A 13,887-nucleotide genomic window follows, 5' to 3' on the forward strand; every position below is an offset into this window, starting at 1 on the left:
AAATGACTCAAAAGGCTGATAAAGAAAAGAAATATTACGCACCTCAATTATTCCCCACTCCTACCTCATTGGCACTACCTAGATCCATTGCCAGTCTCTACTTCTTGACACAAAGAAATTACTTAGAAATGCCGTTCAGCCGAACACTATATGAGCGGCCATTTCCTTGTGTCTTCTCTCTGTTGAGATGAGACCAGCGGTGACCTGTGGAGTGTGAGAATGGAGCTTGTATGTTCTCCCCATGATTGCCTGGGTTTCCTCCAGGGGGCAGTAATGACGATGTCTGTTATAGCACTGTTGAATTAATGGCATTATTTGTAAGCGAGAAAAATAACAAATAATCCCATTATGAGCCACAGACAGACCCTTTAATCTAATGCAGAAGTGGCAATGATTCTGACAAAATAGCTCATCATTGCTTCAAACTTGTCCTTAAGGGCCTGCAAAAGATAAACCTATCTGATCCGATGCCAAGTGTATTTTTAGCAACTAGAAACCTAGCTAAAATTAATGCTTTTTTCAAGACGGCTGAAACCTATGGTATTCTCTGCTTTTGGATTTCTCTGAGTTATGGGAAATCTCTGCTTGTAATACAACTGGCCACTTTTTCATAGTTTTCTCTCACAGCATATGCTTTCACTCGTCCCTACTAGACGATGCCAATCACAAAATGGCAGCATATGACACTGATAGACTGCTAGACCAGCTGCCAAGGTGTGATTGGCAATGGGAAGGAGGGGTGAAAGCACACGCCCCAAGAAAATATTCTGAAGAAACACCCAGTTGATCTACAGGCAGAGATTTCACATGGTACTCTCCAAAAGCAACAAATGTGAATGTCTCCTCAATAGAGCGACTCAGTGCGAAATAGAAAAAAAAAGTGGCAGAATCATGGAGCAGAGAGATTTTTACAAGGTACTTTAACTAAATTTTTTTGAGCAAATGACAGGTCCTTTTTAAGGTCCAGCCACAATTATTATCACTGATCATAAATCAACAAGCAAAACTATCCTACAGTGCATCAGATCAAATTTATTTTTAAAGGGGTTTTCTGAAACTGTAATGTAGTAGATCTATCCTATGAATAGGACATCAATATGTGATTAATGAGGAGGCTTGTTAGCTGAATGAAGACTCCAGAGAGTCCCTTTAAAGGGAGTTGGTGCAAGAGGCAGCATGAATCAGAGCCTGGCTGCCTAATGGCAGCCAGGTATGTTTTACTGTGAAATGCTGTGGCATTTTGGAGAAACCATAGTTTGAAAAGCTGGCTGGGATCCATAGGGAGCGATGTGACTAGTCCAGCGGAGCAGCCCCCGGTTGTCTTCTCCTTGCTTGGCTTCAGGTGATTAACAGGTTTCTCCTGACATACACTCATGGGAGAGTCCTGTTAATCCACTGGAGCGGAGTGGCAGACACTGGTCAGGAGTGGCGCTGGACTAGTCAGGTCTCTTTTTATGGTCCCTAGCAGTTTTTCCAAACTATATTTTCTCTGAAATACTGTGGTGTGTGTTGTGCCTGGCTTTGAATCATGCTGCCTGTAGCTCGGGCACCATGAATCTAGTGACAAGTTTCTTTTAAAAGTTTCTCTATTATCTACTTCATTTGTTCATATTTCTTGGACAATCAAATGTAAAAACAACAGAAAAACAAGGAATAAAAGCCATAGCTAACAACCAAAGACTATAGGACATGTGTCTGGTAACGTTTTGGAGTAATTTTTTTGCGGTAACATATCCATATGTACCTAAAAAGGCATCTAAGCGATATCAGCTTACTCAACTCTTCTGGATCTAATTGCAACATTACCCATGACTTACAATTTGTCCTCCAGCTACAAGCTTGAACAGTCAGGTGACAAGATAAACAGCTGCAGGTCACATCACTAAATACACACATCCTAACAAGACATAAAAGTTTAGAGGAATCTGCTCCAGTCACATACGCCCTTGTGAAGAAAACCCAAGAGTTTCAAACAGACTGCTTGAAGATGTTCCCTGTAATAGAGTTTCCATGTTGAGAGCCACATATGTATCTCAACTCCTTGCTTTTGATTGTTCCTTGTTTATTATTTAGTGACTTTGCATATACTCAGTATACCTTCTCGTTAAACCAGCTTTTTACAGTAAAACAGCTAGGGACTTGGTGTACTTATGGAAACACATTTGTGTTGCCCTATATTATGTCCTTTATCATTCTGAGAAATAATCAGTATTTTTTATGGAAAATTAAGTCAATACTCGGCTTATTCAATAAGAAACTATTAGTAATTTTAAAAACTTTGGATTGAAATCTTTGGAATATCAGTTTAAACAAGAAAAAGAAACTGTCTCTTGACTCTTCTCAGATGGACCATTCTTGATCAAAATAATTTTAGGTCCTCATGCTTTGGCTATCATTCATCCTAACCTGTCCCTAAATGTATTCCAATCCACAATTCAGTAGACTTTTAAGCTCCGGAATCAAAGTCCATGAGTATAGCCTTACATACATACACACATACCCACACAGCCTGCACCTACATCTATTCATTGCACCTTAGAGACTGGGTTATAGCTATTAGAGGTCATACATATAACGAAAATTTTTAACAGGTCTCATTATACACAACTTCACTCCTGCAGATGACAATTAGATATTTTAGTCATAACAGACTTTTAGCTGTTATATTAGCATATAAATGCATATATTGTATATCTAATTCCATATACACAAACAGTTTCCAGGCAGAAAATTATCAACATCGTTGTAGAGATCTTGCAATTTGTGACCATTTGACAATGGGCAACTACGTGAAAAATATTTTAAAAAGTAAAGGTAGTAAAAGTATAAATGTTTTGGAAACATTCATTTGATCTGAAACTTCTATGGGTGATGAATCTTCCAAACAGATTTAATCGATTCACCAGTATTAGATACTTGTAGAAAGCTGAGACATCTCTGGAACTACCTGTTGAGGTATTAACTATATAAATTATATAAGCTGATGATCAAATCACAAATACTAAATTAGCCTCTCAGGGGTACACAAACTTTTCCGGTTCAGGGGCCACATTGTCATATTAAATGACTTTCAAGGGCTGCAGTAACATGTTAAGGAGTGTTACCTTTTAACAGGTTTATGGCATATCAAGAGTATATGTTAAAAGATGCAGATTCCAATATCAATACTCTTATATTTTTCGAGTATGAAGATGCTCTTTTTCCCCAATCAGTACTCTAGAGAGGAGTCAACCCCCCACACATGTAACTCTTTCCATGTAAGACTATGGGTATTGTAGTAGCTGTAGTCTATTGATGTACAGGGGACTGAGATATGCTTACTCGGTGCTTTATTCCTGCTTGCTAATTCCTGCTCCTGATTAGTGTGCTTCTCTTCTTCCTTCAAAATATGGAAGTTTGGGGGCCTTCACAAAATGGCATAGTGGGCTGCATGTGATCCCAGGCTCCTGATCTAGATTATATCCAGATTATTATGACCTTAAAGTTTTCCATGAGGAAATTTTTCAGGAAGTTTATAATGAAACATATGTTCTAAAGTGGTGTAGGGTTAGTGGAGCCTTGGCTGAGAATGCAAATCCCTTATATTAGCCCTGCTCTCAACATGTGAGGTTCTACTTACAACTGATACTGTCAACCATAGTAGCATTTATCCTGCTTATCATTACACATTCTTCTAAACAGAGTCATATAACTTGACACTTGGTGTCTATGTATGACTTTGTCACTGAACAGGAGCATTTATTTATTTTTCTATCTTTCATGTTCTCAGATATTTCTAGATAAAGGGATTCTGGCTAAAATATCTTAAGCACAAATTGAGATTTTGGCAGCCTGTTGGATATGCAATCTGCTTGGAAACTAGATAGCTGTTCCTCAAGCTACAGTATGTTAAGAAAAATTGCTTATAAATCTCGCTAAGGAAGTCACTATGCACATATGAGTATGTGAATAACGGCATTATTTGTTAGATTTTCCCCTCTACTGTCATCTGTTCCATATTTGAGAAAAGTTATGAATTTTATTCTTCTTTCTAATCTCATCCAGTTGAGTTAAAAGACAAAAACAATAGATGTCTTGAGAAGAATACAATAAATAGCAGCCATAGCTGAATGCAATTACAATGATAAGAGATACCACTAGGTAAGATGACGCATACTGTACATAGGGTCATCACTAAACCACAACTTATAATTCAAGTGTTTTATCTGCAACAATTTTCTCTGGGTCAAATTAAAGATGGGAACATACAAGTTGGTAGGATTAATTATAATAATATACCATGAAGATGACAAAACTTGTGTTGATGGTGGTTACAATGGTGAACTGGTTGGTTCAATATTCAGTAAATTTAGAGATTACATCGATACATTTTGTTATTTTAAGCTAGAAATTAGTACATTTCTATGTATAACTCAGAAGCTGTAGATGGCCCATGGCTCTGTAGAGTGTGAGAAAGCATAATATTCAGCAAAAATATTGTAGAATATCTTATGGAAGTAGTGACATTCCCAGATTTAAAAAAAAACAGCAACCTTTTACATGGTTACATTGCCCAAAAGATCTATATTTATTTGTTCTTCAGGGACATCTCCTCCTCCCACTGGTCACAATAGAGAACAGGATGACAAATTGCCGGACTGGTCTGTAGAGAAATCAAACTGGCATTCGGCAGGACGTATGTATGGGAGGCAGCATTCTGCATGGAAAGCAGAGCACAACGTATATGCCACATTTTATAAGCTTGGATCAGCTACTGAAAGTCCATCATGTCGATTTGTTGTGTCAAGACCGTTAGAAGGGGCAATGGGAGCAACTGCCAGCGGCATGAAGTGCACAGGGGGTCTAGCATGATTCTCACAGAGCCTAATATGCTCTCACTGCACTCATGCACTCAGACAACCAGTTCAATGCAATGATGGATGCTAGTTGCTACTTAATCTCTCAATTTCTCCTAATTCATTTTGTTAAAGACCTAGGATTTGCCAACTAAACCCTTTTCTCACTCATATATGAAAACAGATAATTACAATGTATTGATTTGTATTTAAAAATATGTCCAAAATACAAACACTATAGCTTAAACTCATTGATCCCTAAGGGTATGTGCACATGATCAGGAGCTGCTGCTTGTTTGACCTTGTGTGTTTATGCAACGTCGAACCAGCAGCGTCCAGATGTTACATCATAGTGGATGTATTTCTAGAAATCCCATGTCTACTATGCGTCTCCGTGCACCTGCGGATCACCCGCGGAAACTGACATGCAGCGCGTCTTTCCAGACTGCAGCATGTCAATTTCTCTTGTGGGTCCGCATGCAGACTTTCCCCATAGACCTAACCTCTATGAGGAAAGTTCCCATGTGAAAAAAAAATGGTGCAAACTCATATGCATAAAGAGCGGAAGCCGTCGGCTTCTAATCTGCAGCGTCTGGGCCGCAGGTTGGCACTCATCGTGGGCACATACCCATTTACATGTACTATATTGTGTGACTTCTATGAAGAAAAAACCTCTTATACACATCACTAGGATAGAGGAGGTTATATGTGCTGGAAATTGGAAGACATGGTCTAGGTTAGACCGGTTTTAGGTCCTTGGAGGAATACTGATCACTAGGGATCCAACTGTTGGATCACATACATTAGCAATCAGCTGTTATTATTAGGTGAACTGAAATGTTAAAGGGGTTTTCACACAAACAAACTACATTTTAATAAAAAAGATCTTGGAATAAAAATAACTTCCACAATTGAATGTTTTAAAAAAATGTTCCTGTGCTGAGACAATCTTATAAATGTGCCCCCGCTGTGTACTGTGTAATGGGATCACAGATACTCCTTACTGAAAGGTAAAACATGTTTTTAAACAGGCAGGGAATTGATTTACCTCACAGAAAGTATCAGCTCTGATCCCCTGCTGTAATGTCTGTATACTCTTTTGCTTCCTCCTCTGCCCAGGAGCTGCAGTATGATCAGACCATGTTCCTGTACGGTCAGACACAGCGATTACACAGTACACAGCAGGGACACATTTATAAGATTATCTCAGCACAGGAACATTGTTTTAACACATCCAATTGTGGAGCTTATTTTTTTTTTCCAAGATCTATTTGATTCATTTTGAGATAAATCCTGTAACTCTCATCCACCCTGTAGGCATTCTCTAACTTTAAACCATACTTTTCTATACTGAATTGAAAGTGGAATCTCTCCAGTATAGTGCTTTTCCCATTGAACTATAATACTGATTTTGTGTTGAGGGGAGAATATACCTGACTTTTATTAAGTAATATATTCTATTTTGTCCAAGTAATACTTGTATATTCTACTTTATTACTGGTGTAAATGGTACTGAATGTACAGATGTGTCATGCTAATAGAAGTTTAGGAGTTCTTTTTCTTTACCAGTAATACATGACATTTTGTCTAGGCAAATAATTTAGCTTTAGCCAGCAAAACAAATACACTCGCACTACCTCTGAGATATCCATGGATAATAACACATAATTTGCACGTCTGCCGGCAATCCCTCTCATTAGCTCTACTGAGGCTATATAATTATCGCTAGACAGTCTATACATACATATATATTTATCAGCACTGATCCATCTCTTATTTGCTATCATGAGCTTAGGGCACTTAACCCACAGGGATTATGTGGTGCTGGAGAAGAGCAGAAATGGACTGTCTGTTCTCCTCTTAGCTGATTACCTAATGATCTGTTAGAAGCGTTCTTCATTATTAGTTCATTTAGATCTAAAGACATGGACAAGAAAATGTCTCACTGCAGCAGAAGATCATTTAAGCATTTGACCATTTTTGACCCCTACAAAGCCAATAAAAATTAGCAAACTGGGCATGAAGTAAAAAGCCCAGAGCCCCTACACAAAATTCCCCAAAAGGCCTTCCGAGTGTCATAAACCATTTCTAGCACTGCGGTCTCCTACAGCAGCAGGGAGGTATCCTCATGCCTAATGGCAGCAGCTCTCCCTGCACTTTTAGTTGTGCCTCTATGCATTCACATTTTGTAAATTGCACCCTTGAAAACCTATTGCCCACACATGGCCATGCATGGCCAATATAAAACTAACAAGAAAGCCAATCTGATTAGAAACACGATTTACTGCCCCCTTAACACTCGTCTGAAAGATCACCGTCTTGCCAGCCACGCTAATGTCCAGCGGTGCTAGCACAATCAGTTATTCTAACAAAAGATTCCTATCCTCAGTAATAATCTTATGTTCTCCCATTATCAAATCAAACTTATTAGACCATTCTAACCGCAAAGATATGTTTCCATACAATTTCTCTTGAAAAATACTTAGCACCCTGCCAGAAACAAAAAATGGCAAATACCAGAGAGGCAAAAAAAAATAAAAAATACCCCTTGTATATAAAGGAACACTTTGTGCTTCCAACCCGCAGTGTCGGGTCAGAGAGGAAAGGGTTTACAATCTCAGCTCCTCTGGAGTGCTGAGATCAAAAAGCAAGAATATGCCCTGTCTATAGCCCTGTCCTGCGACTACCGCCTCTATCTACTGTCTGACAAGTGACTTCTGCTGTCACGCTGGCATGCCATGACCACTGCAACACCTCTGATGCTTGAAAAGATCGCCTGCATGGCACGAAATCAGCATAAAAGGTATGTGCCTTTATGTGTCTTTTATCAGTCCATACATGTTGTGAAAAATGTAGTGACTGACGACTTGGCATATACCAATCATAAGATCCTACATAGAAAAAGATATACTGCACAGTACATGTTGTTATAGCTCGGCCTGCTGCCTTATCCCACACAGCAAATAAAGTGATCCTGTCTATACTTAGTAGCATGGTGGCTCAGTGGTTAGCACTGTAACCTTGCAGCTCTGGGGTCCTGGGTTCAAATCCCACCAAGGACAACATCTGCAAGGAGTTTGTATGTTCTCCCCGTGTTTGTGTGGGTTTCCTCTGGGCTCTCTGGTTTCCTCCAACACTCCAAAGACATACTGATAGGGAATGTGGATTGTGAGCCCCAATGGGGGACAGTGCCAATAATGCCTGTAAAGCGCTGTCAAATTAAGTGAGTAAAATAAATAAATGAAATACTGTCCAAAAAGAGACAAGAATGACACTATTTATTCCTCCATCGGTTGAATTGGGGCTTTTGATTATGTTAAAAGTAGTAGTGTGCTTTCCCCAGTCTATATAGTAAGGATACAATACACACAATGTATATTTATGTGCACTCTGCGGAAGGAGTAGATTCGATGTCTTGTAATTTAGGGTCTCTGGTCTGGTTTATATAGCAGCAGTGTATGGTTACCTTCATTTAGATAATGGGAAAGCAAGACACAAAAGTGTAATTTCACCCCTAACTTGACATTGATCAATGGCTTGTACAGTGTTAAGTTATCTAAAACAATTTAGGTGGGATAACCTTCTGTGACAAGTTCTAAAGATGGAGCGCTTTGAGTCATGACAACCTTTGCTTCATTTATTTATGTAATAAATATTGGTAACTGCAATATATTTGCTGGGGTATGACTGCAGGAGCTTAAATAGATTTTTAGCGACCAAACTTGTGGTGATTCGATTTATTCACACGTGCTATTCAACACTTTTATTTCATTTTTTATTTTTTGCTTCTTATTACTTTTCTTTTGATACTTAGATACATATTTTTTGTGAGGACAAATGATTTGTAAGAAAAAAAAAATCATCATTTTTCCATGATACATCCATTGAAACAGAGCTGGTAAATGTTCATACTTGAACATCCAAAGTTTTGCGATAGATCGAAGCCGTTTCTAGTTATATTCCTGCTGTCAGCTACCAGCTATTTTTCGTGTGCACCCACCCTGCAATTTGTGCTGCAATAATAAACTAAAATTCCCAAGTTCTTTTCTCAAGAGGAAAACTACCCTCTTTTGACATAATTGTGAAATATATTTTACTATCTTGCGATATTTCAAGGTAATTGGTTGCCTTTTTAATGTTTCCAAATTCTTGGTACACATTAATCCCTGGAGATATTTTCTGGAGTTGAAAAATAAAAAGTAAATACCTATAATTAATACACATAGAACCCCCTGAGTTCTCCCTGAGGAAGTGAGACTTGTCTAATCTCAGCATGATGTAAACCGAAAAACAATTTAATGTGTGACTAAAGCAAGGTAAAAATACTCAACAAATTTTAAAAAGCTGCTTAATAAAAAATAAACTGTACTGGACTCTATGGCTGTAAACCCTTCGCAAACAATATTTGTCGTGCTTCAGTTATTATATATGCCTCGTTATTCATCTACATAAAATGAAATGAAAACATGTCTTAATCTTCTTCAGAAATAGAACAAAAAAAAAACATTTTTTCCATATATACTTATAATCATATATTGTAGGGGAAAATTTATTATTGGATTTGAGACAGTTTTATGACCTAAAATGTATTTAATTTATTAAAACTTTCACCAGAAAAAGTAGTGATAATCTACACCTGCTCATAGGAAGCAAAGGTTTCAATTTCTGATGGAAGTACAAATTTATTAAGAGACAAGGAAACACCAGTCTTAGTAATTCTCCCCATAATCTACATACATCGTTCTACAAGCAGGAGAATAATTGGGCAAAGTAGCAACATTTGGAATTGGGTACTACAAAAGTAGTAAGTAACTTGAAGCTCCTAGTTTAAAATCTGAAAAAGGGTCTCACGACCATCATGTATCCTTTTCAATAATGGTCTTACAATAGAAAACAAAAGGGACCTTTGGAGCCCCTACAAGATTCAAGGGCCTTGGCAACCTTTGCACCATTTATAGTTAGACTCATGGGCCTCACTCTTACACAATTAACTTCAAAACTTATATGGACAACATGTTCAGTCTGGTCTGTATTCAGGGCCCTTAGCATTCATTATATGCTACACTATTAGTTATACTTGTGTATAGGCATTTATATGTTTTTGTGGAACATGGGCCTTTAAGCCCCCTTAAACACCATATTCCTTAATTAAAAAAAGGAATTGAGGAAGTTTGCAATTGACATTCTTTTTCTTTCTACTGTGGTTCTCCTGTATAAGAGCTTTTATCTTACATAGTGTTCAATGGCACTCGACCACAACAGCCTAACCAAGTGTGTGCAGTAGTTACAGTCAAGGAGAAGAGTTAACTCCTGACATTCCAGTCATTCTCCACTGAACTCAAGGAGGAGAGCCGACCCTGACAGTAACTAGGATGTAAGGAGACTGCAGAACTGTGTGCTGCTCAAGAGGCAACTTAAGAATAACCTTTTAAAGGGGTTGTTCATACCAGAACATACATTATATTTATAGGGTCAAAATTTTGTCAATGTTCCCATTATAAATTACACTCTTTAAATATATATAGTTTCCATATTTTATAAACATAAAATCAGATACAGTTACAAATTAATGGTGTAACTATGGTCATGTTTACATATGGGACATATTCCCAGTGTCGGCTCCTGCTGAATCTAGTTGGAGGCTAAAAGTTGCATTTGCGAACTCTATAATGTGGAGGATGGAGTACTACTGACGTACCTTTCATCATGATCTTAGATTTGATATTTACTCTAAATGGATTGTCCTGAAATTAGGTTTCTTTGGAGATCAGAAATCTTTTAGTATCCTATGTAACCATATTATAATATTACACAGACTAATAAAAATATTCTAATAGATACATCAGTGACTTTACTTAAAAACAATTTAGGAGCAAAGTCTCCCTGAAATTTATTAACGTCTTAAGAAACAAAACATCACAGCAATGGCTTCTGGTAGCTGCACTGAACAGAGCACATGAATAGATATAATATGGATTTATTCATCAACAGTTCTACAATGACAATGTCCCTACAGGTCTAATTACATTGCCATGACTCTAACCTTACACCTTTCTGAAGTACCTGTTGGATGTTTACCTTAAGTTCGTGACAAGCTCTGTCATATAGAAAGCAATCTAGAGAGGTTGCCATAAAAACCAGAACCAACATCGATAGTGTTAATTCAACTAAAAATGCAGTACAAGGTACATTTAAAAACTGCCTGATTGCGGAAATTCTCTTCTCCTAAATTAAAACATGAATATTTCATGATAAAAAATAAGGTTCTCCTAGAGAGGCAGTAACTCCAGCTGCACCTCTCCCTCGTTGAGCGGCTTAAATTACTGCTGAAAATGGAATATGAATGTTATTAGCATGCGATTAGTATTTTCATTTGCATGGCACTCCGAGTCCTTATTGCCTTGGGGAGGGTAGGGGAGGGTGGAAAGATGAGTGGGTGCGTGGCACCCATTGCTGTCTGGCTGGCCTGGTTTTACACACACACAGACTTCTCTCCTCACTTACACACACAACTAGGTTTTCTGGCAGACCACTGGCTGTTCTTTTGGCATGTGATTGTTGACTGCCCAACCAGCTCAAATGCTGGCTGGCACCGGAATACCAGAGTGTCTCCATGTCGAAATCTTGAACCGTCTCTTGTTCCGAATGCTGGGATTCCTGGGTCTCCGCAGCTCCCCTGGTCTATTTCTGAAAGACAAGAAAAAAAATGAAATGTACTGAGTACCTTTTGCTTGGTGTGGGACATTTCTAACCTTTTTAATCATCTCCTTTGGTAGACGTGCCACCATCTTTACCATTTTGCAATCATAATGTTATATTTGCCACTGGCTTTGTAAATCTATCACATATTGGCATATGTTTTTAAGCACATGATCACATTTACACTACAAGAATAAAAGAATATACCCACAATCAATATCAATAAGCACCATCGTCTGACACTTAGAGGTGGAGAATGAGATGAGGAGCTACAAAACGCTCAGGTTCAGAAGCAGCTGGTGTTAAGTAAGTATTCAATTCTATGGTGCAGAGCAGAAGAGCGGTAATCAAACACAATATTCTGTATGTCTTCAGGCTTTTTTGCTTGATAATTTTTAATCACTTGAGACAAAAGCAGGAAAGGAACTTTGCCTCAATTACCTCTTACCTCTGTTTCAGTACCAGGACAATGAATATTATACATGTGTTTGCATATAATAATGTAATCCACAGAAGTTCTCGGCTTTATACAGTAAACCCTAGTTCCCCTTGGTAAGGGTAATGCAGTGTGCCTTGTTTAAATCCTTCCTTACATATATATTTCCCAGCAGCATGCCTTAAATGTATGATTATATAATGAGAACTATTATGGTGATTTATTATATAAAAAGATTACTTTTAAGAAACAGATGTTTTATATTCAAGGTTAAGTAGAAAATGTTGACTGCAGTTTCCACTATACTGAACATACACAGATACATACAATCCTCCCAAGAGTACTGATTTAATAGGAGCTGTCCAAACTGAGAGATGCTGAAGTGCTTGAGAATGAGCACTGAAAAGTCGAGGATATGTTAATATTGTGTTTAGTGTTTTTATCACATGTACTTTTAGGCTATGTTCACATGTTGCAAAATCTTGGCAAAAGTCCACTGTTTTTGAATCTTATACATGGAAATACAAATTAACCTTAATACAAGTTAACCCTTACTCAAGCCTTAGTCAAGTCATGTTCAATCCTTAACTTTCTGCAAATGTAATTATTGACCCCAATTTTATATTGTACAAGCTTATTACATTAACGCAACATGCTAGCAAAACCCTCAACTAACAACAACCACATGGTGGCCACAAAACAGACACATAACATAAACATGTCCTAAGTATAGGAACAAAATATATATATAGTGAAGAGCAAAAGGGTAACAATGTTTTGAACTTTTGACTTTCAGGCTCCATATCTCACCATCCACTACTGCTTCATACGTGAGACTACCATAATTTTATAGATCTTTATCTGGGCTATCTCATACATAAATTTGACTTGCAACTATTTAGTATATGGTTATGCAGATTCTTGTCATGTCACTGTATTGTTACTATTTTGCTCCTAAAAATCTAAATTTAAATTTTTATTATTTTGTTAGTATTTGGTAAATCCACCTTTGGTTTTCAACACTGCCTGAATCCTTCTGGGCATGCTCTCAATCAGATTCAAGCATGTCTTGCCCAACATCTGATCGCAGGTCTCTTTTACATGTTCTCAAAGTTGGTGCATACTGGTCGACTCACTTGGGTATGTATACAGTATTGCCAAAAAACATCCCCACATCATGGGGCTGCCACCACCATGTTTCACTGTGGGGATGGTGTTCTTAGGGTGATAAGATATGTTGGTTTGGTGCCAGACATAGCACTTACCTTGGTTGCCAAAAAGTTACATTTTGGTCTGATCTGACCACAGCACATATATATACAGTGGCATTCGAGTTTCAGTCATGGAGATGGTGCACAGTTTCAGTCACCGTTCTAAGTATGGACAGCGGTGACTGTAACCAAGTCCCCTGCACTGACTGCCAGCCGGTCCTAATCTTGAGCTACTGAAACTCAGAGCCGGGTCCGGGTTTACAGCCGCAGCTCCCTATACACAGAGCAGTTACTGAAACTGTGCCGGCATGGCCCCCATGACTGAAACGCTTCCGGGAGGAATAAAGTTAATTTCCTACAGGCAAAGGGGGTCTAAGTACCGGCGTTGGGTAAGTTCAAAGCAGTATTAACCTGCAGATTAACCCATATCTGCAAGTTAATAGCATGTTTTCATGTGACCCTTTAACCTCATTGGTAGCATGCCAAGGCGTACGAGTGCGTTTATTTCTGCACGATGTATTAAAAATTTTGTTTCTATTTTTTCATCACTTGCATATCAATAACATGTCTATCGACTTTTTTATTTCAATAATTCAACAACTTTTTCTTCTTGTGTTGCAATGTCAATGCTGAGGACAGTATACATGTACAGTGGTGTGAAAAAGTGTTTATCCCCTTCCTGATTTCTTATTCATTTGCATGTTTG

The 13,887-nt window shown here is 38.0% G+C and overlaps 1 protein-coding gene across 2 annotated transcripts in view; it reads right to left on the minus strand.

Annotated features, from left to right (window-relative positions):
- The window catches only part of CSMD2 (CUB and Sushi multiple domains 2), a 1,528,443-nt gene that overhangs the window by 376,970 nt on the left and 1,137,586 nt on the right, over positions 1 to 13,887 (minus strand). Inside the window, exon 13 of one of the 2 annotated variants that reach the window (XM_073665735.1) lies at positions 11,340 to 11,522. The exons of the other annotated variant lie outside the window; for it this stretch is intronic. Within the exon in view, the coding sequence (XP_073521836.1) occupies positions 11,340 to 11,522 (183 nt within the window). The remainder of the gene's footprint in view (positions 1 to 11,339; positions 11,523 to 13,887) is intronic. 2 annotated transcript variants of the gene reach the window in all.

Source organism: Phyllobates terribilis, unplaced genomic scaffold, assembly GCF_046119375.1.
Source record: "Phyllobates terribilis strain yellow unplaced genomic scaffold, ASM4611937v1 Scaffold_2__4_contigs__length_985480577, whole genome shotgun sequence".
Classification (NCBI taxonomy): domain Eukaryota; kingdom Metazoa; phylum Chordata; class Amphibia; order Anura; family Dendrobatidae; genus Phyllobates; species Phyllobates terribilis.